General features: G+C 41.1%; 1 protein-coding gene across 10 annotated transcripts in view; it reads right to left on the bottom strand.

Annotated features, from left to right (window-relative positions):
• The window catches only part of ULK4 (unc-51 like kinase 4), a 505,777-nt gene that overhangs the window by 371,646 nt on the left and 106,760 nt on the right, over nt 1–27,371 (bottom strand). For all 10 annotated transcript variants that reach the window (XM_045163883.1, XM_045163885.1, XM_045163880.1 and 7 more), the window contains 2 exons: nt 23,030–23,212; nt 12,131–12,258 (listed from right to left, as the gene is read on the bottom strand). In XM_045163883.1, the coding sequence (XP_045019818.1) occupies nt 12,131–12,258; nt 23,030–23,212 (311 nt within the window). The remainder of the gene's footprint in view (nt 1–12,130; nt 12,259–23,029; nt 23,213–27,371) is intronic.

The following is a 27,371-nucleotide window of genomic DNA, read 5'->3' on the forward strand; positions in this document are numbered from 1 at the left end:
ACATGCCCCCTCTCTAAAAAGATATTAACTCATATCCATAGAAAACCAAATCACAGAAATTTATAGCAACATCGAAAAAAAAAAAAACTGAGAGGCGCAGGGATGATAAAAACCTACTATACGCCCATTTGTCTATTTGGCTTGTGTAGAATTTGGGAAAAACGACTGCGATGGGCTGTGACTGCACCTCCGGCGGTGCTTCCAGCTTGGTGCCTCTCCCGCGGCAAAGTGGCACTGCCCTGGGGTCTTACCGCTGCTGTTGACCTGGCAAAGGTTTTTTCCTACATGTAAATATGGAAGAACCACCAGCACATGCTTGCTTTTTACTCATCACGGCAAACAGCAAATGTTCAGGGCCTTGCCTTTGAGCTCTGCCAACAATCCGGCTCTTGGTTATCAGTCAGCAAAGATCTGCATTGTCTTGATGTCCCACCAACACCACACTTGTACTTGTACACTAGCACTTGGATGACGTGAGACATTAGGCTATTGGACCTGAGGAGCTTCAGTTGGCTTAGTAAGACATTTAAGAGACAGATAAACTCCATAAAAATCCATTGTCTACTAGGCCCCAGTGAAGTTTCTAGGGCTCAACAATCTAGAATATGTTGAGCTATCCCTCCAGAGCAAAGACAAGTTATTGCATCTTCTACTGATTATGACCAAAAGGTGGGCTTTGTGAACCTAGGCGGCAATGTACACCACATTAGACTGTGTCCCTCTGACTCATTTTCTGAGAGACCCATATACCCACTAGTTGTTAATGGAGCTGGAATGAAGGAAGGCTCTGCTGCAATTCCCATCTGCAGTGTAAGCAGTTCTGCCACATGGGCCATATAACCCAGTACATCTACTGCTACTCTCAGTATCTTGTGGGTTATCTTGTAGGAATATTTATGTGATATTTACATGGGACCCCAGGAAAACACCAATAAATGAATCACAACACAGGTCTTTGGGTTGCTATCGTCTGAAGGTTTGTGTTCATCCCCAAATTTAACTAGAATCCTAACACCCAATGTTATGATGTTAGGGGGTGATTAGGTCATGGGGGTAGAGTGCTCATGAAGGAATCATTGCCTTTATAAAAGAGAGCCCTCAGAGGGCCCTAGTCCCTTTCTCCATGTGTGGACACAAGGATAAGCCTGCAACCTAGAGGACAGCCTTCATCCAATCCACAACGGCATCCTGATCTCATACTTCCAGCCTCCAGAACTATGAGAAATATACATGTCATTTATAAGCCACCCACCTGAGCCACCAAGGAAGCCCCTTTATAAGCCACCAATCTTTGATATTTTGTTAGAGCAGCTAACAGTTTTAGCTGCCAAGTTTTAGAGTTAAGTCATATTCTGCAGATCACTGTTCTTTTGAGAAACAGCCCCTGATAGAGGATGAACATGACGAGTGACATCAAATGATCACATGATATGAGTAACCCATCAGTAACTGTATCATTAACCTGACACACCAAGCCACCACGGCTGGGCACACACAGCAGCAACCCATCATCAAGTGCACTGATAAGTATAAGAGCGAAGCTTGAACAGGCCCAGTAAGAACTACTAAGCTGAATGAGCAGGTGGTGCAGAGTCCTTTGACACAGTCTCTCTAGCACTGTCTCTCCTCTCTCGATCCTGATAAAGAATTATTTATAAGCAGTTGACCCAACAAGAAAATCACTGAGCCTGGTTAGTGAATGGTTCACTACAATACGCTGGCAGCAAATCAAAGTAGACTGCTGCCAGCATGACAAAAGGAATCAGATGAGTCCCTGAAAAGGAAACCCAACACATTTTGTTTTACTTAATGTTCAAACTGAGACATGGCTAAAGGTACTGATGCCTGCTGATTCGTGGGCACTGGCTATCAGCTTGAATCTTCTATTTTTTTTTTTTAATTTTATTTTATTTTTAAACTTTACATAATTGTATTAGTTTTGCCAAATATCAAAATGAATCCACCACAGGTATACATGTGTTCCCCATCCTGAACCCTCCTCCCTCCTCCCTCCCCATTCCATCCCTCTGGGTCGTCCCAGTGCATCAGCCCCAAGCATCCAGTATCGTGCATCGAACCTGGACTGAATCTTCTATTAATGGCCAGGGACTATGAAAAAAAAAAAAAGAGTTAAAAACTGGTGACCAGAAGTTCCGGGAAAGGTCTATGTGAGTGGACATCTCAGAATGGGCACAAAGCATGATGACATTTGTGTACCACGTGGATGCCCACTAAAGGACAACTACTTTACAGAAGCCTCTCTACACTCAGATAGAGAAGATGACACATTCTGCAAATGTCAGTCAACACAATTTCTCCAGTCACCCCAGGGCTTGCTCATGGGCCCTCATCCAGAGGGGCCTTGGTGGCAGTATTAGAGGATATGTATGCGCTCAGCAAAAAGAATGCTCCTCTTCAATTATGACCGAGATCCTGCCCATCCAGCCAACATGAGAAATCAACACTGTGCTCCCAGTCTAGCCCATAACCTGGGGAGACCTGCCAGTCAGCTAGCAACAGACTGTTGCATGAAAGGGGCAGTAAACTCTCTTTTAAGTACAGACAAAGAAATGCCTTCTTTATCATCATGATAATCAAAGTAACACTCTATCTGATCAAGAAACTTATTAACAGCAAAAGAAGTGTGGTAATATGCTCAGGTCCACTGAATTCACTATTCAGCAAGTAGCCCATCACCCAGAGACATCTGGCGTAACTGAGAGGAAGAATGGCCAACTGCAAGCTCCGTGGTGCTACCAGCTGGGAAACAACACAACACCGGGCCTTATAACAATGAGGTGTAATGTTTTGAATCAGCAAACAAAACATAGGCTTTAGCATTCCCCGTCATCAAAACACGCAGGTCTGGTGGTAACTGAGAGGCAGAAGTGGGAGCAACTACCTCTCACTGTTATGCCTAACAGCCCACTCACTGCTTTTTTACCTACAGTTTCCATGACCCTGAGCTCTGCTGGAAAGGTTCCAAGCAAGAATGGTTTCCACCAGAGGACAAAATAATTCCATCTGGGGGATGGAGAGGATCACTCTACTGATGAAGAGTGAGTGATCACAATCACCAAAGAAATATTACGTTGCTGCCAAACAGTGTGGACAGGGTCAACAAGGACCTTGGAGAGTCTCTGAAGAGCCTGCAGGATTTCCACATGCACAGTCGCTCAGTCATGTCCGACTCTTTGAGCCTCCACGGACCATAGCCCCCAAGCTCCTCTGTCCACGGGATTTCCCAAGGCAAGAATACTGGTGTGGGTCACCATTTCCTTCTCCAGGTGATCTTCCTAACCCAAGGATCAAATTCACATCTCCATCTCTTCCTGCATTGGCAGGTGGATTCTCTACCACTAGCACTGCTTGGGAAGCACAGATACTTCTGTATCTAATAGCTAAAGTTAAGGAAATGCTAAGCAACCAACAAAACCTGGGTCATATCCTTCAAGTACTTGACAAAAGTACAATTCTGTGATTGAAGTTTGTTTATAACGATGGAACTTCTGAATCATCAGGATTCATGATATACACTTGTCATCGTGCTCAGATGCCCTCAAAAAGGTAATCTCACCAACCAGTCAAAGGTTGCCCCTCTAACTGTACTTAGGATATAAGAGAGTGGTCGGTGTTTTTTTCCTTAATTTGACATTATAATGGATAGAAAAAGTATTTATCATTTTAATTTGTACTTCTCTGATTACTCTTGAGACTATCTTTATGAATCTCTTTACATAGATTAACTCTATTACATACAATGCAAAACTTTACAGAATTTCTTAGCATGAAATTTTACTTCTGATTTGTGGGGCATATAAAAGTTTCTAAACTATATATAGCCAAACTATCATTATTTCCTTTTATGGTTTATTTCATTGCTTTTCTGCTCAGAAAAGCTTTCCTTGCCCATATTTAAACATATTTTCTTCCAGCTGTTTAGAGTTTCTTTCTCATATATAATTCTTTAATCCATCTGGAATTGACTTTTGTATGGTGTACGCTGAGAAAATAATTTTTCCCACACAGTTAACCAATTATACAGAGTACAATTTTTTTAAATCTTCCTTTTAAGATCAAAGCAGATTTTTCCCCCCACTGATTACCATATTAATAGCAATGCTATGGGGAAGGGAGAAGAAAAAGTCTAGGAAAAACTGATCCATCAGGAGGCACTGACATTTCAGGCTCATAACAAACTACACAATGAACTTACAAGGCTCTTCATCCCCTAAAAGGGTTATCATTTCTAGAGAAAAATAAGACCCTATTTTATCTCCCATCATTTTCAATATGAGTATGAAGCCATTTGGAGAAATAGGTGGACATTTGGGGGCTATCATATCCTTTTTATTTAATCCTGACAGCTCAATTTCACTGCCTGTCATGCAAGATAGATTTGAGAGCTGACATCATAGAAAATGTACTGAAATTTAATCCATAAAAGGCTGATGGTGATGATGGTAAGCAGGAAAAAATATCTACATAAAGTAGCAAAGGTTATCATGGGCTCTTGATGTGAGGTTTCAGTTCTCAGGCAGACGGGTAGCATTGCCGTTAGCTCAAACATCCAGCTGCTAACAGAGTTCCAAGGCACAGGTATGGAAGAGAGAACAATTTTCTCTATGAACTCATCACAGAGAATTTTAACATCTCTCTAACCTGAAGCCTGCCTCCCTTTTGCAAACATTTATATTCAACGTTGCATTTCATATGCACACTGGTGTAATACCTGGGCATCAAAGCAAAAAGGAACACATACCAACCTCCCAGCTGGGATGTGTGGGCAAGGCCAAACGGGGCGCTAACCTTCCATCCTCTGCCTGGTGGAAGCAGGCAACAGTGACCTGATTCTCCTGTTAGGCATAATACCCATAAGACAGCAGGCAGTGGGCCCTCCATTCCCTGCCCAGCCAAGCAAGCCACTCTCCAGTCTCCCTGCAGGGGCAGTGACAGCATGTCTGAGCAAGAAGCTGATCTTCCATTCTACGGCCAGGAGAAGCAAACAGCAATCTGATATCCCTGGCAGGTTAGTTATCAATGGGGCCCAGTGGCGAGCAGGACCTTCATCCCTCCCCCAGCAGTGACAAGACTTAACACCAAGCGAGATGAAGACACATTCTATTACAAAAGGTAATAGGCAAAATGTCCAGGATATAATCTTAAAAATCACAAACCATAGCAAGAACCAGGCAAATCACAACATGAATCAAAAAACACCATCAACAGATGCTAACACCAATATGAGCCAGGTGCTAGAAGGATCTAAAAAGAATTTCTAAGTAGGCATCATGAAAATGTTTCAAATGATCTGAAAGACCAATGAAAAAACTGAAAATTTCAGGAGAAAAAAGTTTTTAAAATAACCAATGTAAGCTACAGAACTTTTGAAAACTACAATAACCAAAACTGAAAAGCCAATGGACCGGCTCAAGAATAGAGCACAGGTAATAGAAAACATGATCAGTAAACTTAAGGACAGATTAACTGAATTTACAATATCTGAAAAGCAGATACAAAGAGGCTTATTAAAGAAAGCGTCTCAGGGACCTACCAGACAGTAACAAAATGCCTTCTATTTATATCATCAGGATCCAGAAAGGGAGGAGAGGAACAATGGGACTGAAAAAGTATCTGAAGAAATAATGCCTGAAAAATACCCAAATTTAGCAGAAGACTTAAAGGAACAAACTCAAAACAGGAGAAACCCAAAGAAACTCACACTAAAGATATATAACAATTAAACTTTTTTAAATCCTAAAGACAAGAAAATGCCTTTAAGACAGCAGAGAAAAATGATCCATGGCTACTGGAGGAACAGCAACTGAAATGAAAGATGTCTCATATGGAGCTACCAGTTTGGTTCCAGGACCCACTGCTGATGCCAAAATCCGTGGACGCTCCAGTCTGCTCTCAATGTTCGCACAGTTTCGCATCTGAGGAGTCAACCAACCACAGACTGTAGTTCCGTCTATATTTATTGGGAAAATACCTGCACGAACGTAAACCTGCAAAGCTCAATCCCGTGTTGTTCAAGAATCAACTGCACTTCCAAACGATTAGTGTTCTTTATACACTTCAATATCTCTTCTTTGGAGTTATATCACACACTACCAAATTATTTTTCAAGTTTTAGAGACTGCTTTATTTAATTTTATTTTTCATTAAACATTCAGCTGACACTTAAATCCAAGTCATAAAGCAGCTATATGTAAAGCAGAGCTGCCACCCCTACCCCTGTCCCCGGCTGCCTTTCACTCCATATAAAATGCCATTTTGTTCATTCTTAATTTATCCTTCTGTTCTTTTTGAAAATAGTAATAAGTGCATATGTCTTTCCTGTTTTCTCCCTCGTTCTTACATAGAAGTTAGTATATAATAAGTACCCTTCTGCACCTTGCTTCTATCAGGATAATATGTCCTGGTGATCAGCCCATGGCCATGTATAGAGATCCTACTTGTCCATTCTCACAGCTGCAGAGTCCTCCATCATGGGTACTGTGGCTACAAGAATTCTAAAAACGTCTCTCCCAGGATTCCTACCCCTTGACTATTCAAAACACTAATCTGAGTACAACAGTGGAGGGACTTTAAAAAGGAACAAAATTATTTCATTTACAGAGACGTGGATGAGCTTAGAGACTGCAAGACAGAATGAAGCAAGTTAGAAAGAGAAAAACAAGGATCATATATTAGCATGCATATGTGAAATCTAGAAAGATAATAGAGGTGAACCTATTTGCAAAGCAGAAAGAGACACAGATGTAGAGAACAAACATATAAACACTAAGGGGGGAAAGGAGTGGGAACGAATTGGGAGACTGGGGTTGACACATATCCGCCACTACGAGTAAAACAGGTAACTAATGAGAGCCTACTGTATAGCATAGGGAACTCTACTCAGTGCTCTACGGTGATCTAAATGGGAAGGAAATCCAAAAAGGAGGGCATATATGTATATGTATGGCTGATTCATTTTGCTGTACAGCAGAAACTAACACAATTATTGTAAAGCAACTATACTTCAATAAAAAATTTTAAAAAATAAAGTCCCAATTTGATTATCCTCACATTACGTAGGTTATCTGCATGAGCCCAACCCAATCAGCTGAAACCTTTAAAAATGGGGCTTTCTACTCCTGGTGGCAGAAGAGTGAGGAAAGACATTTGAGTTGGTGGAGGGGATTCAAGGTATAAAAAGGGCAACTACCTGCTTCCAGGAAAAAAGCAAATGGCTCTGCTGAGAAATGCCAATGGAGAGGAAGGACGGCCCCTAGAAGCCAAAAGCAAGCCCCAGCCATAAACCAGCAACAAAGTGGGGACCTCGGTCTTACAGCTGCAAGGAAATGAACTCTACCAACAATCAGTGCTCTTGGAGAAGACCTCAGCCTCAGACAAGGACTGCAGCACCAACCAATAACTGCACTTCGACCCTGTGAGACATGAGCAGGGGGTCCAGCTACAAGGAGCCTGACCTCCCGACCCACGTGAACTGTCACATGGATACATGTGTGTTGTCCTAAACCACTGAGTTTGCTGTAATGTGAGGGCAGGAAGAAAAAACTAACACAAGGGTGACCACAATTCTCCAGCTAGTCTGCTGTATATAGTTTACCGCTAACAAATGATGCCTCACGCGTGTGTCATCTCACGTCCTTGCCAATAACAGATCTTTGGACAGTGTATCCGAGAAGTGAGATGGCTGGGACAAAGGGTAAAAACATGGGATTTCTCTAGATACAAAGTCTTCTTCACAGTAGTCACAGTATGCTGCCATTCCCACCAGCAGCACAGGGCAGTGCCAGCTGCCCCACAGCCTCACCCACAGAACATGCTTCAGACGCTATCAGTGTGCTGAGTGAGAAAGAACACTCAGTGTAGTTTCTCTTGTAACGAGGAGTATGAGGTGCTTTCCTCTAATAATAAGGAAGATTCAGCATTTACTCACAGGTTGAGGAGTCATCCTCACTCCTTTTTCCATGAACTGTCTGTTTCTAATTAAGTCTCTGTTTCTGCTGAGCGTCTCTTGTCTCTTGGCGAGTCTTGACATCTGAGTTCCATGTTTCCTTACGTATCTGGTGATTCTTGGTTGTCCGTTTATATCTTAAGAGGATGCACTGAAGTGTTGTTGGAAGGTCTGCACGCAGGAGTGGGGCTCACGATGGATGGGCTCCAATACAGGAATATGGGGCAAGGTTTCTTGAGCTACAGTAGCGGACAGGCAAATGGCCAGCCCCTGTGGAGATGGGATCAGCTTCCCTGAGGTTAATCTCCAAACTCTGGTCAAGAGCATGGAAATTAGGCTGCCAACAGACTGCAGGTCAAGGAGGGGTAGAAGGCAGATGTCCTCATGCTTGAGAGTAAGCAGCTGTTCTACGATCCTCATTATAGGGTCTCACAAAGCACCACACCTCCCTCTGATACGTCTCAAACCCCACATCTGAAGCCTTACCAGTTCAAACCATCCAGAATATATCTCAAGTCTCCCGGTGCAGCAGAAGAAACAGAGCATCCCGGATGCTCAGGCCTGGCAATCAAGTCCGCATGCAAACTGCCATCAATCTTCCTATGTCGAGTCTCACCTCCCTCTCACCACTGACTTCAAAAGTACCTTTACACCTGCCTTTCCCAACCTGTCCTGAGTTCTGCCAGGCGGTGACCAGGTCTCCTCCCAGCTTCTCCCGCTGCAGACATTAATGGATCTCAGTGAACATTCATCTCTCACCCTTCCAGCTTCCAAAACACCAGGACAGGTGACAGCATTCCTCTGCCTCACTCACCTTTCCCTTTGCAGCTTTGTGACTTTTTGATTCCTTTACCCTCAGTTTAATACGGCATCAGGAGAGAGCGTGTTTGAGCAGAAGATGACTACTGAGATTGCTTCCATTAGAAACCCTCCTCCATCTGTTCCTTTCCTCCTCCTGGCATTCCCCATGCTCTGCATGTGAGGTCTCCTGGACCAACACTCCAGTAGGAAAGTTGTTTCCTACTGTCTCCACATGAATCTCCACGTCTTTGTCATTGGCTCTGCGTGGGTCTATGTGTCCTTTCAAAGCACTAATGCTGTCCCCAGCAGAGGCCATTTGCTTTTTGTTCTTCTGCTGAATTTCAGAAAACTGCTTCTCCATGGAGTTTTCATTCCTTGTTTGTTAACATTCTGTCTATTCCATTAGTTCTGCCTCCATGAGGGCTGCCTGCCCTTGTTCTTCCTCCTTCAATTACTTCCAGCATCTCCGTCAGCGGACTGTGATCAAGCTCTGCTTGCTCAAGACTTCCTCCCCCGGCTCGGCACCTGATCAGAGCAGGTTGTGGCAAAGATACAGGTGGGGAGGGGACGTGTTCTCTCCAAGTGCTGGGAAATGAGATCACCCCCCTGCAGCCTCAGTCAGGGGCAGACTGGCCCCCAAGGCAGCTCCACTGTGGATCCCCTGGGACAGGACTACTGGCCCAAAAACCACACACCAAAAGCACCTTCATTCTGCACCCAACAGAAGACCTGAGGTCTGCTATTCCCCCAGGCTTAGAGCACAGAGTGTTCATGTCTCTGCCCACAGCACAGGAAGAATGGGGCTCACGCTTACCTCTCCTGCAAGCCTAAGCCTCACCCTCCAGAGAGGGCAGAGTAGGGGTCAGGGTTAGGGTGTGCATTCAGGCCACCATCTGTCCACCACGGCCAAAGTTTCTAAATATTCACTCAGGGACACAGAAATCACAGTCACTTCCTAGGAGGACCAAGCCTGTCCCACTCAGGCTCTCACAGTTCTTTCCTGTTAGAGAGTCTCTGAGTTGGGGTGAGGAGCGGAATTTGAGATAGGATGATTAGAGTGGCTCTCAGAAGCAATGGCACCCCACTCCAGTACTCTTGCCTAGAAAATCCCATGGACGGAGGAGCCTGGTAGGTTGCAGTCCATGGGGTCGCTGAGGGTCGGACACGACTGAGCGACTTCACTTTCACTTTTCACTTTGATGCATTGGAGAAGGAAATGGCAACCCACTCCAGTGTTCTTGCCTGGAGAATCCCAGGGATGGGGGAGCCTGGTGGGCTGCCGTCTATGGGGTTGCACAGAGTCGGACACGACTGAAGTGACTTAGCAGCAGAAGCAGTAACCACTAGACTGAACAGAAAGCTGAATGAGCTGAGGAAATCAGCCAAGCACATGGCTGTGGGGAGAGCACAGTGGGCACAGGGAACACCAGAGGGGAGTGTAACGAGCAAGTGTGCGCAGGAAGCAGCAAGAACTGTGCAGCTGGCTGGCTGGAGGGGGCGCAAGGAGGAGCTGCGGAACACAAGGGCTGAGAGGCGGGCGGGCATGAAATGAAGTCAGCCCACGGTCAGAGTTGGGGTATTATTTCAGCCCAACAGGATGCTATGAGGAGAATGCTAACAGGCAAGAAACAAAAGCTGATTCACACTGTGTAACAGACACTCTTGCTGCTACACAGAGACCAGACTATGAGTCTAAGAAATGATGGAAGAACACCTGTTGAGAAACTATATTACTTGTCCTGGAGGAAAATGATGGTAGATACAAGGAGAGATGAGAGGCAGCAAAGACAATGATGAGGTCTTTACTGATAGGTAAGAGCAGCTGCTGCTTCCAGCCATGATGGGCTCACAGGATCAGGGCACACCCTCTCATCTATAACCACTAACAAACAGACAAAACATATGAGACATCAGTTCTCAACTGGACATAAGACAACAAAGGGCTGATCCCTGAGAGATCAGAATCAATGGAAATTTCTTAGGATCCTGCGCATGACCCACACCAAGAAGTGGTTCACCTGCGATGTGATGACAGGCTAAAGACAGATATAAGGAAGAATCTAACAGAAAACTACAAATGCCTTCGAAGTGATGAATATGCTCATTCAAAGTCATGTGCCCATGAACTGATATTGATTGACATGTGGTAGAACCCATCTGTGTGAAAAGACATTTTCAAAGATAAGAAACATAAAGCTGCATTAGGGGTCAATACCAACAGGAACATTTGCAATCAGATTTGATAATAAGGACTCTCACTTTGACCCCTAATTAAGCAAAATGTTAACTCTTCTCCCCCAAAGAATTCTATCTTTCCCATTATTAGACCTATGTTACAAAAAGGATATACTCAATTATTAGCAGTATATATTTTTTCTTTAACTTGAGTTAAGTAGTTGATTTACAATACTGTGTTAATTTGTGCTGTACAGCAAAGTGATTCATACATTATTTTTCATAGTCTTTCCACTGCAGTTTATCACAGGTTACTGAATATAGTTGTCTGTGCTATAGAGTAGGACCTTGTTTATCCGTTCTATATATCATAGTTTGCATCTGCCAATCCATCCCAGGGATAGATCATGAGTCATGTATTTTTAATTACGTCAACAAAAAATTTGTGAAAATTTGTCTTCTCTATTGTAATAGAAGTACATACATAATATTCACAATTTTGCTTCTTGATTTGTAAATCCTAAAACATGTACTCTCTGTTTTCAGGATAAAATTTTCCAATCCCTAATCAAGATCCATCTCAGCAATTCTAGACTCTTCCCAGTATTCTACCTTAAGTAAAAAACCAGGTCAAGAAATAGACAGTAAACCATGTGCTCAAGGTTCCTCTGGGATGTAACAACTGGCCAGACAGTTTCAAAGACATTAACTGAAAAGCATCAGAGGCTGGAGGGAACCTGAGGTACATCAGACGCTTCTCTTTTGGGAGAGAAGAGGTGAGACTCAGTAACCATGAGAGATCTGCCCAGTAGAGGACCAGTCCACATACACCAGATCCCCATCCTGCCTCCTCCTCTGCAGCAGTACACTGGTTCCCCTGGGCTTTCAGCCACTTGGTCCAGAACCTCATACTAATGAGAACTATGACCAAACCACCCATCAACAATGCCTTACAAAGATGCAAACCAGAACCACCTTTAACACACTATACTCAGACCTAGGAAATTCCTAATACTTAACCACCAGCCGACATCAGTGTTTCCAAGCAGAGGTGATAAGTGAAAAATTAAACCCTTGGAAAAATCTAGGAAAATAATTTTCAATAACCAGGTACATAGGGGCCAAGAAACACTACTAATAAAACAGGCACCAAACTGAAGTCATTGGCAAAATCAGAGAAAATCTTACCTTGCTTGGCAGCTGAGCAGCAGCATCTCGTGGTTATGAATCAAAATATATAAAAGAACCAGAAAGGCTTTGGCTCTAATGGAAGTGGAGGGGCTGTCCAGTAAACGGATAATTGTAGATACAAAGTCCTGTGGGAGACATGAGAATATTTTTTGAGAAAGCATGAAACAAATAAATAGAACAGTCAACTCTGAAAGTCAATAGATTATAATAACCAAACAGAAAATAAAATAACATCACCTGTCAGTTTTTAAATTCTTTTTTAGTGCTATACTCTATACCAAGTTATTAAAATGTATGATCTCATTTAAACCTGAAAAGTAGCTGGAAAAGGTAACAATATTATCTCTGTTTTAAAAAAGGAAATCTCAAAAAGTTAAGCACTTTGCCCCAAATAGCAAAACTGGATTCAAATCCAGGTCAGACAGACAGTCAAGCCTGGTTCTTAACCACCCATCACATGACTGGAAGTGTGGCAATAACCAGAACTCAAAGTCACGACTGCATGTCTGCATGAACTTTTGAGCAAACCTTCACACACAAAGATCACACCTCTAGTCTATACAACTGAAGTCCTAGAGACATAAAGTGAAAACAGCAGCCAATACGGGACACAGGAAAAAACCTCAATTTCTATGCTGGGAGGGATTGGGGGCAGGAGGAGAAGGGGACAACAGAGGATGAGATGGCTGGATGGCATCACTGACTCGATGGACGTGAGTCTCAGTGAACTCCGGGAGTTGGTGATGGACAGGGAGGCCTGGCGTGCTGCGATTCATGGGGTCGCAAAGAGTCGGACATGACTGAGCAACTGATCTGATCTGATGTACGCATGCTCAGTCACATCTGACTCTGCAACCCCATGGACTGTAGTTCATCAGGCTCCTCTGTCCATGGGATTTCCCAGGCAAGAATACTGGAGTGGGTTGCCATTTCCTACTCTACTATTTCTATAACATGCTTTACTTAAAGGTTTAACACAACACAGAGGAATAAGTGTGGACAAGTGTTAGTGTCATGTTCTCTTGTAACAAAAAGACTGTATCATTCCGGGAGCCTATGGATATGCAAAAAATGGAATACACATGCACACAGGGTTAATAGATATAAGTAGGCAGAAATATGGAATGGGATTGTTATAAAGATGGTTACAGAGGGCAGGACTTTAAGTTCCTGAGAGTCCTTGGCAGAGGCAAGCTCCTAAGAGTGACATTGTGTGTCCAAGGAGATGTAAGCAGCTCAATTTTTTTTATTATTTTTTTTTTTTTTTGCCAAAGTGCTTTTACATTGGGCGCTATACTGGAGGGCAGGAAGCACTTACACAGCCATGTACAGGCTTCTATTTTAAAGTGGAGATATATCTATATCTATGCATCAGTCTTTCTGCCTTTTCATACTGTTCATGGGGTTCTGAAGGCAAGAATGCTGAAGCAGTTTGCCATCCCCTTCTCCAGTGGACCACATTTTGTCAGAACTCTCCACCAAGACCCATCCATCTTGAGTGGCCCTACATGGCATGCCTACAGGGTATGGTGGTCCCTTAAACTGCAAGGAGATCACACCAGTCAATCCTAAAGGAAATCAACCCTGAATACTCATGAGGAGGACTGATGCTGATGCTCCAATACTTTGGCCACCTGAGGCAAAGAGCTGACTCATTGGAAAAGACCCCCATTCTGGGAAAGATTAAAGGCAAGAGGAACAGGGGGTGACAGAGGGTGAGATGACTGGATGGCATCACTGACAACGGACACGAGTTTGAGCTTGCTCAAACTCAAGATGGTGAAGAACAGGGAAACCTGGTATGCTGCCATGGGGCTGCAAATAGTCAGACACAACTGAGCGACTGAACAACAACGAATCCACCAGTCTCACCTAGATCCTGAACTGAATAATCAAACTAATTCATCAACTGGGTCGTGAAAAACAGAATCAACACCAAGGTGGCCTTGAGTAATGGACCTGTTTTCACCTTTCCAGTTGACAATAGAAAGCCCATTTCCCCACAGTCAACTCTCAGTTCTAATTTATACAGTGAAGCCCATAGATCAAAACAACAAACTGTTTCCCACACTGACACCACTCTCACACATACACGTGCATACCTGCAAAACCATGAAAATATCCACTAGCTATGTACTGAAAAACGGTTTCAGATGACTGCAGACTAGAGAGACATGATACCTGACTGCCAATTCAGTATCTGGAAGTTCTGTTTCACATCAAAGAACATTACAGGGACAACTGCAAAATCTGAAAAGGTCTATATTAGCTATGTTAAATAAATGTCAGCTTTGGGGACTTCCCTGTGGTTCAGCGGCTTGCACCAGCTTGCCAGTCATCTGAGTGAGCCTTCTAAAAAGTTTCTTCTCAGTCTTTCCCAGCTTTGCCTAAATTACCAATTGGTGAAATAAGCAAATTACTGGTCTTGTTTAAGCCATTACATTTTGAGTAGTTACACACCAAGAGATAAGTGAAATATAGCTTAAGTATACAGTGAAAGAGGAAATTTTTCCAGGTGCAATGAAAGTTTTGTACAGCAACAGTTATAATTTTAAAACACAGAAATGTCACTAAGAAGTCATGATGAGGTCTACTCTATGTCTTATTGATGGATTGTTATGCAGCCATTACTAACAATATTGAAAAACTAAAATAATGCTTATGATTTTGAGTGAAACAAACTAGAAAAACTATGGCAAATAACAAAGATAAAAAACTGCATACAAGATTTGTTTGTAACACCATAATTCCCAGTCCCTTACAAGATGCAATATATTAAAGACTCTAATTTTGGATCTATACCTAAAAGCACCTTATGCCCCCAAATAAATTCTCATCTTGTCATTTCAGAAAAAGTAAATGAACAGTACTGACTGACTCCCTAAAACTAACTGCCCAGGGCACCATAGTTAATCTTAAGCAACGTGCACCAGACTTCTAGAACAGTATTAATCTTACAACAAGATTACAGGCTGCAGGCAAAGACTAGTGCCAAGGATGAATAATCAAAACCACCTTCAGAGAGTCAAAATAACCCCAGGTTATTTTGCCTATAGGTTGCCATCCACTATGTATTCATCTTTGATTTAAATTCATCTCACCATTTGGCTCAACACAACTAAATTTTACACATGGAAGAAAAAAAGCAGAAGCTGTTGAGGTCTATAGCCCAAACCACAGATTGAAGAGCTTCTGTCCAACAGTCAAATGGTTCTTGGCAGTGATTGCAGAACAGACATATCTACATAACATAAAGATGATGTTATGAAATGTTCACCATGTGAGGAATTGGTTCAAAGATATGAAGCTTACATCACAAAGTGGTATCTTGATCAAAATTAAGCAAAAGGATAAAAATTCCTCCAGTACATATCATAAAGACAAAATTATGAGATGAATAAAAAAAAATAACAGTGATGTAGAGAACGTCAAAGTTATTTATTTCCTGCAAATCTCCAAAGGTAAAATCGATTTGTTTCAATCAACTGTCGTAGGTAAAAAATCATTTAGTACAGCCTGGCCATTAAATGACAGTAGCCTCAAAAGAAAAAAAAAAAAGAGAGAGAGAAATCATGTGTGTGAATAACTACACTGACATAGTTTTCCCATTTAATGTTGATGGAAGTGAAAAATGTACTACAATTGTTTTTGGATTACACTTTCCTTAAAGAAGTTTAGCCAAGTATCTAAGTAAAATGTCTCTTACACAACACATTTATTAACGTAGACCGATGAAAAATGTGAATACAAACTCATGTTATTAATATGCATTAACTAATTACCATATTTTAAATGAGCAACCTTGAAGTCAGGATGCTTAGTGTCTTTGTGAGAAACAAACAAACAAAAAAACCCTGAGCTGACTGGCTTTCAGATTTTTCAAAGTTTTATATGCATGAAATTTCATAGTGATCTTCCATAGTACCTCCAAACATCATAAGCACCTTCTGGTTTATTATTAATCACTGTTGTGCTACTTCGTCAAAATATGAAACCTGAAACAGCTTCAGTCAAACTAGATTGCTGAAATAAAAATGGACAGCAGCTCCTGCTAAAATTAACAAATAAGGCACAAATTACCAAGGTATCCGTAGGCAGTAACACCCAGAAGGAAATCATCTTACCAATGAGCATGAGCAAATGCACCTTGAAACACGGTATGACTCTTAAAAAGTAATGCTTAAATTGTTAAGTGACCCCAAAGCATATGAAGTGCCAAAGTATGCATCACTGATTGTGCAGCTAAGAGGCACATTCAAGGTCACACACCTCATGGGAAAAAAATACATCGCTGAGGCAGATGTTTGAATCCACGTAACGTGTAAACAAGCTGATGTGAGTGTACTAAGCTCAATTAATTGAAGTAGAGCAGAGTAGGGTTCCCAGAGTTTTATATACTTTCAGTTTTCTAATATCAAGAACGAGGCACTGGATTTTTAATGTCTGCTTTTATTTTTTTAAGTCACATGGGTGACTTTGTTTTTTACAAAGCAGTACACCAGTTTACTACAATTTTCATATGCTTTCCCCCTTCTCCCTGTATGCATTTATAGGCATGCATATGTATGTATGTACGCATATGTGTGTATATAGATAGGTACATACATGAAAGGAGAGGGGGAAGGAGGGAAGAAAGAAGGAAGAAAGAAGGGAAAGAAAGCAGTCTGCCATTCTAAACTTGTAATGACATCTGCTGCTGCTGCTAAGTCGCTTCAGTCGTGTCCAACTCTGTGCGACCCCAATGACATCTAGTATCCAACAATCATCCTGATTCACATTACTTGGTCTTCTTAGCTGATTCAAACATTGCTCAGTTGTCTGAAGCTCATTCTCTGACAGATTCTTCAGGAAGAGCTCATGGGAACTGACCTCATCCATGCTCATATATCTACCTGTGGTCCCTGTAACAGAACACGCAAGATACTGAGTATAAAATCCATGATGACAGATTCTCAGAGGAGCAGCTAAGACAGTGCCTAATTTTACTTAAGAGTTTCTCCTAAAGGAATAATTACAGAAGTCCACACAAAAGAATTTAGCCATAAGAATGCTCTCTCTTGCCAAAAAAAAAAGGGGAGGGATTCTAAAATGTGCAGCAGTGAGCTGCTGGAAAGCACTGGGGTCCCTTCACATCATGGACCACCATAACCCTTTGGAAACAATACTGAAGCATTATACTGAGTTACACACACATTCCTAACATCACTAAAGAGGAAAAGTATGAACAAACAATCGATCTAATTTCAATAGATCGATCTAATTTCTGTAAAAAGATTCTAAAATAGCACATGCATGTGGCAGCAGGGAAAAGGAAATATGTCAACATATTAATATACATACAAACACACAATAAATAACAATTTGAAAAGTATATACAAAAATTTTGATGAGATTATTTTGGGAACATTAAGCACTTTACTCTTCTGTACTCTATGTTCCATATATTCTGGATTTTCAATACTAAATCCTAAAATTCATGAGTTATAAACATAACCTAATACAAATAAATATAAGTGACATTAGCCACTTTTAGTTTCTAGATACTATAATTAAGGAGAATTGCAATGCCCTCATCCAGTATCTCTCTCCCTAATAAAATATCAGGAAACATGTTTACCACACCCTCAAACTCCTCCAGCCCCAGATCTTTAAGATCAAACATTTGTACACCATAAGAGCTTGGAAGAGACCGAAAAATAAAACCAGAAAATATACCAGGTATTTTAAAAAATCAGTTTATATGGCACAAGACTGGTAAACAAGCTCACACATAACTTACAAGGTTTTCTCTTATGCCTGGTCATGCCTTCTGGAAGCTACTCATCCAGAGTCACTCAAGCATCTGAACTGTGAAAAGGTTATCAATTCCTTACATCTAGTGATGATGCAAGAATTACATATAAAATACTGTCTACCAAGGATTCTGAAAGTATCCTGTGAAGAGTTTCATTTGTCCTTTTTCTCTTTTTTTGAAAACAGGGTAGAAAAAGTTTGTCGTTTTTTTGTTTTGCCCAATTTTTCTAATTACTGAAATATGTGGAATACATGATTTGTAACAAAGAGAGTCCCCTGTACCATGAACACTCAGTTTCACATCACAGAGTCTAGAACTAACACTCATTTCGATAAAGGAATCTTCTGCATTTAGCACATTATAGGCAAGCAGATCCTTTTGAAGATGATGACAAAATAAATAAAGCACTGTGATGCACATGGCTGCTGAATAACCATCGTCTAAGGATAATGATATCCATGTAGCTAATGCAGGTGATACTGTGAAGTTAAATTCTTTGAACACACCAATGTCCATTCAAGGACATAAACATTATTCAGAAGGTAATAATAATACGACCTAATGAATCTACTGTAACATGAAAACATGGCTACAATTACATATTTCAAATGGAGAATCAGAGAGATTAATTACAAACCACACATGTGCGTGTTCAGTCACGTCCGACTCTTTGCGACCCCATGGACTGTAGCTTGCCAGGCTCCTCCTTCTTTCCAGGCAAGAATACTGGAGTGGGTAGCCATTTCCTCCTTCAGGGGATTTTCCCGACCCAGGGATCAAACCTGCATCTCCTGCACTGGCAGGTGGATTCTTTACCACTGAGCCACCTGGGAATCCTGACAAACTTCAAGTAACTATAAATCATAAAGTATGCTGCTAATCAAGTAATCCTAAATTCTAGGTTTTATTGTATGATAAATATAGTATGTGTCTTAATGACTGCTGGTTAAATTACAAGTAAACAGTACTCTCATCTACCTTTCTAGAGAATAATTTAGCATTATTTATGCACAGGCTTCGAAGTATGCATAACACCTTTGGTAACTGATTAGCAGTAGACACAAAGAGGCATGGAAATAGGATGCTCACTGCAGCAGGCTGAGTGCAAACCACAAAGTCAGAGGCAAATAGCTCAACAGTGGGAGAAGGGTTCAATTACCATCTGCCACAAAATGAAAACTTATTTTTAAAATGTTCTTAGGGTATATTTAAAGACATATGCCTAACTATGATAAATCAACACATTTCAATCATAAGTTTACAAATGTGTGCACAAAATACATAGACATATGAACCAAAGACTAAAAGAGATAAACCTACATGGCAACAGTAATTAGCTCTGGGCAGTGAGATTATAGTCTATTTTGTTTTCTTCTTTAGGTTCTTCTAAATTTTCTGCAGTAAACAGTAATTTCTCTCACTTAAAAGGAATGGCAGGGGCCTCTTTGGGGGCTGAATTTCAACACAAAAATCTACCACAATACATAGGCACCAGTCCCCCAAATAGACAGGTGTGGTTCTTTCTTTCCATATCCAGCTGGAAGTGGTAAGCCTGGTATCTGTTCCTGGGCCTCTTCCTCTTCCACTCATTCTAGCCTGTTCACAACCAACGCCTGGAAAAAACACAATTACCAATAATAACCCCTAAAACACACACCTACATGCAAATATTTGTATTTTTCTTTAAGTAAAAATAAAACTATGGCCACTGTGTCAAAACCCCTAAGGAAAGCCAGTATCACAGGCCTACCATGAGCTGGATCTTCTTCCTACTTCCCTGCCTCTTTCTGCATCCCTTCCCCACTGCTCACTGCGGCTAGCACTGCTGCTCTTCCTTCTCTTCCAGGGTCTCTCCAAGAATTCTCACATTTCAGGGAAGCTGAACGAAGTACAGAGTCCTTCCTGCACATGTTCACACAGCACACTCTTTCTTGTCACTGAGGGCTCAGCTGGAACATCACCTCCACAGAGAGGTTCTCCATGACTTCCCCCTGCCCTCCCCCAGCAAATGGTGTCTGGCTCCACCCCCTGCACACATCCCCCGGCAAGACATCTTATCAACATCATCCTGTTCAATGTTCTTCAGAGCACTGACACTATCCGAAATTATTCTGTTTCTTGGCTTACCGTCTGGCCTGAGCATCAGCTTTAACATTTATAACCTCCATCAACTTGATAAAATCACTCAAGGCACTAAGTCTCATTTGAGAATAACCCAGGGTTACAAGTCATTAAATGTCTAGTCTATGATAAATGTTCAATATGATGGTAGATTGTTTTAATTAATGAAAAATAGAACCTTATCTTTTAAATGACAATTCACCATATTTAAATGGACAGAGATACATTTTAAAGACTACAGGACAAGACAGAAAAGATGTACAACAGTTAGAGGCCTCGGCACCTGAAGATCAGTATGTCAATGAGTTTGCTGGGGTTTTACTCCGCCTCTTACATCCCATACTGGGTGCTGGATAATGCAGCAGTCCAGAAACACCAATAGCACATGTGCAGGTGTGCGCGCACGCACGCACACACACACACAAATACAGGGGAAACATCAGCTCTCTCAACCAGACAGACAGACACACACACACACACACACACACACACAAATATAAAGGAAACATCGGCTCTCTCAAGCCAGAAGATCAGGAAAGGGACAGCCTGGAAAGCCCAAAAACATTCACACAATAGCTACTTTACTTCAGCCAAGCATCATGAAGAAACCGTGGCCCCTTCAGCAAAGGGCAAGAGGGGAGCCTAGACTCCCACCCTCAAGTGACTGTAACAAGGCATCCAACACCCCTCCCTGCCAGGGAAACAGGAAGGACCACAAGGAGAGCTGCGACTTTCATCCCAACCCAGCAACAACAAGCCCCCCTGGCCCCAAACATGGTATCAGCAGAGATACTGATACCATGGGATACTGATGGGATGCCCAGACCTCTACCCATATTCACAGCAGTGATGTTCCTCTCCCCATTCCTGCTGAGATGGCATCATGCGAGGCTAGTGAGAGGCCTCCACCTTTGCCACCTTCTGCTAGGAATGGGGCGCCCACCTGTACCCAACCACTGTCAGTGGAAGAGCAACGAGGAGCTCTTCCCCCACCAGCCAGGAAGGCATCAGAGAAAGTGGTGGAAGCCTGGGTTCCCACCCCTGCCCAGCAGGAAGGAGGAACTCTGCCACATCCCTGGGGTGTCAGCAGAAGCCCACAGGGCAATCTGGGTTTCCACACCAACAGGGGAGGAACAAAGCAACGCCATCCTTCCTCTGCCAGTTCAGTGTCAGAGGAGACCCGCCAAAACAGGAGATTCCAATTAAACCCAGAGTCTTAAAACATAACACCCAAAGTGTACAGTTGATACAGAGCTTCTGTTTAACAAGATGACAGAGTTCTGGAGCTCTGTTTCACAACAATGCAAATATACTTAACACTACTAACTACACGTAAGAATGGTTAAGAGAGTAAATTTTTTGTTTTTTACCACAATTTTAAAAATTTAAGTAACAATGCTAATTAAATTTGAAAGATTATTTCTCAATTAACACAGGTAGTTATTCAATCATTAAGATATATGAAATATTAAACATTATAAAATAAATATAAAATCATTTAATTAATGCATATTATTTTACTACCTTTGTGAAATACCATGTTTTAAACTCAATCAATCCATACCTGTGTGAAGAAAAATAAACTGCAAAACTCTCAGCCTCTCTTACCACAATTTACACAGCAAAACTACTCAAATGGTACTCTTTCTAATACAATGATAACAACCTTCAATGACTTGGTAAATTAAATATCAAAAATTAGATACACAAACTATACGTTCTGTAAGGCTCAAATTTCTTAGCAGAATCAAAATCAGAATAATAAAAGCCAAGAACTGGTTTGCTCTCTATTTTGATTTTTAAGATCAAGTTTACTATGTAAACATGACAATTATTAATCATAGAAATTTTTAGCTTTATAAAAAATCAAATTTAACACATTGCATTTCATGGAGAAGAACCACGGCAAACACTATATTTAAGTGGCCCCATTCCACGCTTCTTAGCAGTGTTACCTGCTGAGAATGTTTCAGAACACTCTAATTTGACAGCTATTATCCCTCAGAAAAAGTTAGATAATTGGTCCAATAAGTGTAAAGAACATTGCATACTACATCACCCTTAGGAAGATTCATAATACACATGAGCAACTGAAAAACTGGGGAAGGTTGTACAACGGAAAATCTCTCTCTGCCTCACTGCTTTCCAAATGTGTGTATGTAGCCATGGTCCACTATTTTCATCTGCTAACACCTCACTGGACACTAATGTTCAAGGGCAGGACTTCTCCAACCATAACCTTCCAACCAATCCTCTAGAGACCTCATTAAAATGTCAGCTCTGATTCGTCAGGTCAGGGTCTGATTCGTCCTGATTCGGCTGTGATTCGGCCTGAGGGTCTGCGGTTCCGAAACGCTCACAAGTGATGCCCACGTTTCTGGCTCAGGGATCGCTCCTCAGTACGTGGCTAGAGAAGATACTGAGGACAGTTACAGCAGAGAGTTCTTTGCAGCTGTGTGGTTTGGTGATAGGAACTGAACACTTACAGGCTCTACAGTACATAAAATACAGGTATATCAAAGGATTAGGAGGAGACGAAGTTAAAAACAAGAGAAAGGGTGCTCTGAAGGTTCAGTGTGCTGGCGGAGTACTAGGACAAGGAAAGGAATAAAAATGAGTCTGAGTGAGCAAAGACTATAAAGGGACCCCTCCAAAAGGCAGGCAAAGGACATGGGAAGAGAGATGGGGGCTGAGGACAAAGAGCCATGAGAAATATTAGCATGGGGGAAGGATTCATAAATTTTCTAACTTTTCATTACTAAAATGGGACAAGTCGGCAGAGCCATTTACCGGATTTCTATTCTAATCACTAAAAGACTCTTATAACATCTTCAGATGAATGGCCTGTGGTACAGAGGTTTGGCAAATTCAAAAGGGTCCCCTTGAGATGATAAATAAATTCCACAGAGATATATTGCTTATGGAGCCACTAAAATTGCAGGAGAAAACAACCATTTTTAAAGTGGAATCATAGGTCAAACCTTTTCTTGGATTAGCCTCTGAAGATGAATCCCACAGGACAGCATTGCACTGAATAAGGTCAACATGTACTGCTGGACTTTGCAGATGGCAGAGGCCAGGGAGTTTATTACCGAGGTCAGTCCCACCTTCTCAATAACATTCTGGAAGGCAGTAGGAGAATGGCGAGTGATTCTACACAAGGCCTGCGGCAAGAGAACAGACACGTTAGAAGACTCCAAGGGCATGAACCAACCCCCAGAAAGAGAGCAAATACTTCTGTGAAAAGGAGAAAAAGGTGCTTAACTTGCTCCTTCATCACTTATCTTGGCATAAGTAATCTGAACAATTTAGACACATTTAAAATTAAAACAATAATCCAACTTCCAATAAAAATTTAAGTTGGGAAACATAGGGCAGAGAGGGAAGTGGGAAGGGGGTTTAGGATGGAGAGGACACGTGTATACCTATGGCTGATTCATACCGATGCATGGCAAAAACCATCACAATATTGAAAGGTACTTATCCTTCAATTACAATAGAAAATTAATAAATTTAAAAAAATTAAGTCATAAAACATTAGAAAATCCTACAAGTATCATGTACGTTATGCTGCTGCTGCTGCTAAGTCACTTCAGTCGTGTCTGACTCTGTGCCACCTCACAGACGGCAGCCCACCAGTTTCCTCTGTCCCTGGGATTCTTCAGGCAAGAATACTGGAGTGGGTTGCCATTTCCTTCTCCTATGTACATTATGAGTTAACTAAAATGATAAAAGTTTTTCTGTATAGACTCATAAATTTTAAGCAATGAAAACATTAAGATAAGCCTTCTAAATGTAGACACTAAGTTAAAGGCTGAAGAAATTGTCATAAAAGTAAATATTTAACAATTATTGTTTAGTATGTGAAGAACATGATCTGAGAATATCTAAAGACTATCTCACTTAATTCTCCCAAATAGCATTTGAAAGGTATTATTATTAGCCCCATTTTATAGATCATAAAACTAAGGGACAGCGTATTTAAGTAATTTGCTCAAAGGCATAATTTGCTAGCAAGTGGCGAAGACAGAAGTCAAACCAAAGTAATCAAGACCCCTGAGCTAGTTCTCAAGTTCTCACAGACTATTAAAGATGAAATTTACAATTAACAAACTAGTAGAATTTAATAAGTACTGTAATGGAAGTGGGCTCAATTATGCTTCGAAAAGCACGAAAAGTTAAGTCAACAAAAGCTACAGAAGGAGAATGATAACTGAGTCAGTTTTTGAAGGTGAGTGGGAAATGGACAGGTGGGAAAGTAGATAAGAAAATTCTAGCCAGAGAGAAGAGAACAAGTATTCACATGGAGACATGAAGATGAAGAGCAGGTTCTAGGAAGGGCAAGTTGTCTGATGCAACTCTCAGGCGAAGAAGAGACAGAGAGAGTAGGAAAGAGGGGAAAATGATGACTCAGCTGCTGAAGAGATTATCTTTTCCCATTCTTGCCTCCTTTGCTGAAGATTAACTGACCACAGATGCACAGGTTTACTTTCAGGCTCTGTGTTCCACTGATCTGTATGTCTTGTTTTTTTTGCCAATACCACACTTTTTTGATTAATGTAGCTTTATAATACAGTCTGAAGCCTAGGAGGGTGATACTTCCAGCTTCACTATTTTTTTCTCAAGATTGCTTTGGGAATGAGGGGTCTTTTGTAGTTCCACACAAATTTTGGGATTATTTGTTCAACTTCTATGAAAAATGTCACGGGTATTTTGAAAGGAATTACATTAGATCTATGGATTGCTTTGAGTAGTATGGCCATTTGAATAATATTAATTCTTCTAATCCAAGAGCATGGGATATCTCTTCCATGACTTCCAATCCTCTTCAATTTCCTTCATCAGTGTTTTATAGTTTTCAGAGTGGAGGTCTTTCACCTCTGTAGTTAAGTTTATTCCAAGGTATTTTAGTCTTTTTGATGTGATTTAAAACAGGATTTTTTTAAATTTCTGTTTCTGATAGTTCACCATTAGTGTATAGAAATGCAACAAAGTTCTGCCTATTAATCTTGTATCCTGCATCTTTGCTGAATTCATTTATCAGTTCTAATGGTTTTTTTGTGGAGACTTTAGGTTTTTCTATATGAAGTATCATGTCATCTTCAAATAGTGACAGTTCACTTTTTGCTTTCCAATTTGGATGCCTTTTATTTCCCTTATCTGACTGCTGAGGGTAGGACTTCCAATACAAAGTTAAACAGAAGTGATGAGAGTGAGCATCCTTGTCTGGTTTCTGAATTTAAAGGAAAAGCTTTCCGCTTTTCACCACTGAGTATGATGTTAGTGTGGATATGTCAAAAATAGCCTTTATAATATTGAGATATGTACCCCCTATAACCACTTACATGAAAGCTTTTAGCATGAATGGTTGCTGAATTTTGTCAAGTGCTTTTTCTGCATCTATTGAGATAATCATGTGATTTTTATTATTCCTTTTGTTAATATGATGTACCTGACTGACTGATTTGCAAATGTTGAACCATCCTTGGATCCCTAGAATAAATCTAACTTGATTTGGTGTATGATCCTTTTTATATATTGTTGGATTTGTTTTGCAAATACTTTGTTGAAAATTTCTGCATCAATGGTTCATCAAAGGTACTGGCCTGGTATTTTTATTTCTGTACTGTCTTTGACTGGTTTTGGAATCAGGCTAAAGTGAACTTTTAGAATGAGGTTATCACCTCACACCTATCAGAATGTCTATCATCAAAACATCTACAAATAATAAATGTTGGAGAAAATGTGATGAAAAAGGAACCCTTGTACACTGGTAGTAGAAATGTAGATTGGAGCCTTCACTATGGAAAACAGTATGGAAGTTCCTCAAAATTCTAAAAATAGAACTACTATTCGGCCCTGCAGTTCCACTCCTGGGTATATATCTGAAAAAAATGAGTACGTTAATTTGAAAAGACAGATGAGCCCCAGTGTTTGTAACAGCACTATTTAAAACACCCAAGATATGCAAGCAACCCCCCAAAAAAGATAAGTGGATAAAGAAGATGTAGGGTATACACACACACACACACACACACACAATGATGGAGTATTACTCAGCCATAAAAAAGAAGGAAATTCTGCCATTTGCAGCAACGTAGATGGATCTAGAGAATATTGCTGCTGCTGCTGCTGCTAAGTCGTTTCAGTCGTGTCTGACTCTATGCGACCCCATAGACGGCAACCCACCAGGCTCCCCTGTCCCTGGGATTCTCCAGGCAAGAACACTGGAGTGGGTTGCCATTTCCGTCTCCAATGCATGAAAGTGAAAAGTGAAAGTGAAGTCGCTCAGTCGTGTCCGACTCTTCGAGACCCCATGGACTGCAGCCTTCCAGGCTCCTCCATCCATGCGATTTTCTAGTGAAATATATTTGACAAATACTGTACAGTATCGCTTATATGTAGAATTTTTTAGAGTAATACAAACAACTGTGTCCAGGAAAATAGAAACAGACTCACAGATATTGAAAACAAACTACTGGTTGCCAGAGAGGAGAGAGAAATGAGGGGTAAGTTAGGGGTATGAGATTAAGAGACACAAAGTCATGTATAAAACAGATAAGCAATAAAGACACACTGTAGAGCACAGGAAATTACAGCCATTATCTTGTAATAGCATTTAATGAAGTATACTGCGTAAAAATACTGAATCACTATGCTGTACATGCATGTCTGCATGGTAAGTCGCTTCAGTTGTGTCCAACTCTTTGCAACCCTATGGATTATAGCCTGCAGGTTCTTTCGTCCATGTGATTCTCCAGGCAAGAATACTGGAGTGGGTTGCCATGCCCTCCTCCAGGGAACCTTCCCAACCCAGGGATGGAACTCGTATCTCTCACGCTTCCTGCACTGACAGGCAGATTCTTAACCACTAGCGCCACCTGGGAAGCCCCACTATGCTGTACGACTAAAACTGATAAAACATTGTAATATACTTCAATTAAGAAAACAGAATTGTTCCATTATTTCAGTATCATCTCAAGTATTAGTCAATTCTGGATTAAAAAAAAAAGCATTCTAAATGGAGTCCCTAAAGATCATGCTACAATTTGAATTTTTTAAGGAAATTTAGAGATCTCCCTTAAAGTGACTTAAAGACAGTGAACAGTAATTATCATCAGCACTGTAACAATTCTTGGGAGAGGCTTTCAAAATAATACTGACTTGCTATTGATATAAAATATCCACCCAACCATATGGGTTATTTCTTGATGCAAGATTTGTCCAGATTACTTCTAAGTGTATTCAAAGCAATATGAGAGCAACTGTAAGGTCCGGTCTTCAAAAGGTGCTCAAATGCCTAACTTATCTTCCATTTGGAAA

The sequence above is a fragment of the Bubalus bubalis genome, chromosome 21 (genome assembly GCF_019923935.1).
Source record: "Bubalus bubalis isolate 160015118507 breed Murrah chromosome 21, NDDB_SH_1, whole genome shotgun sequence".
Taxonomy (NCBI): Eukaryota; Metazoa; Chordata; class Mammalia; order Artiodactyla; family Bovidae; genus Bubalus; species Bubalus bubalis.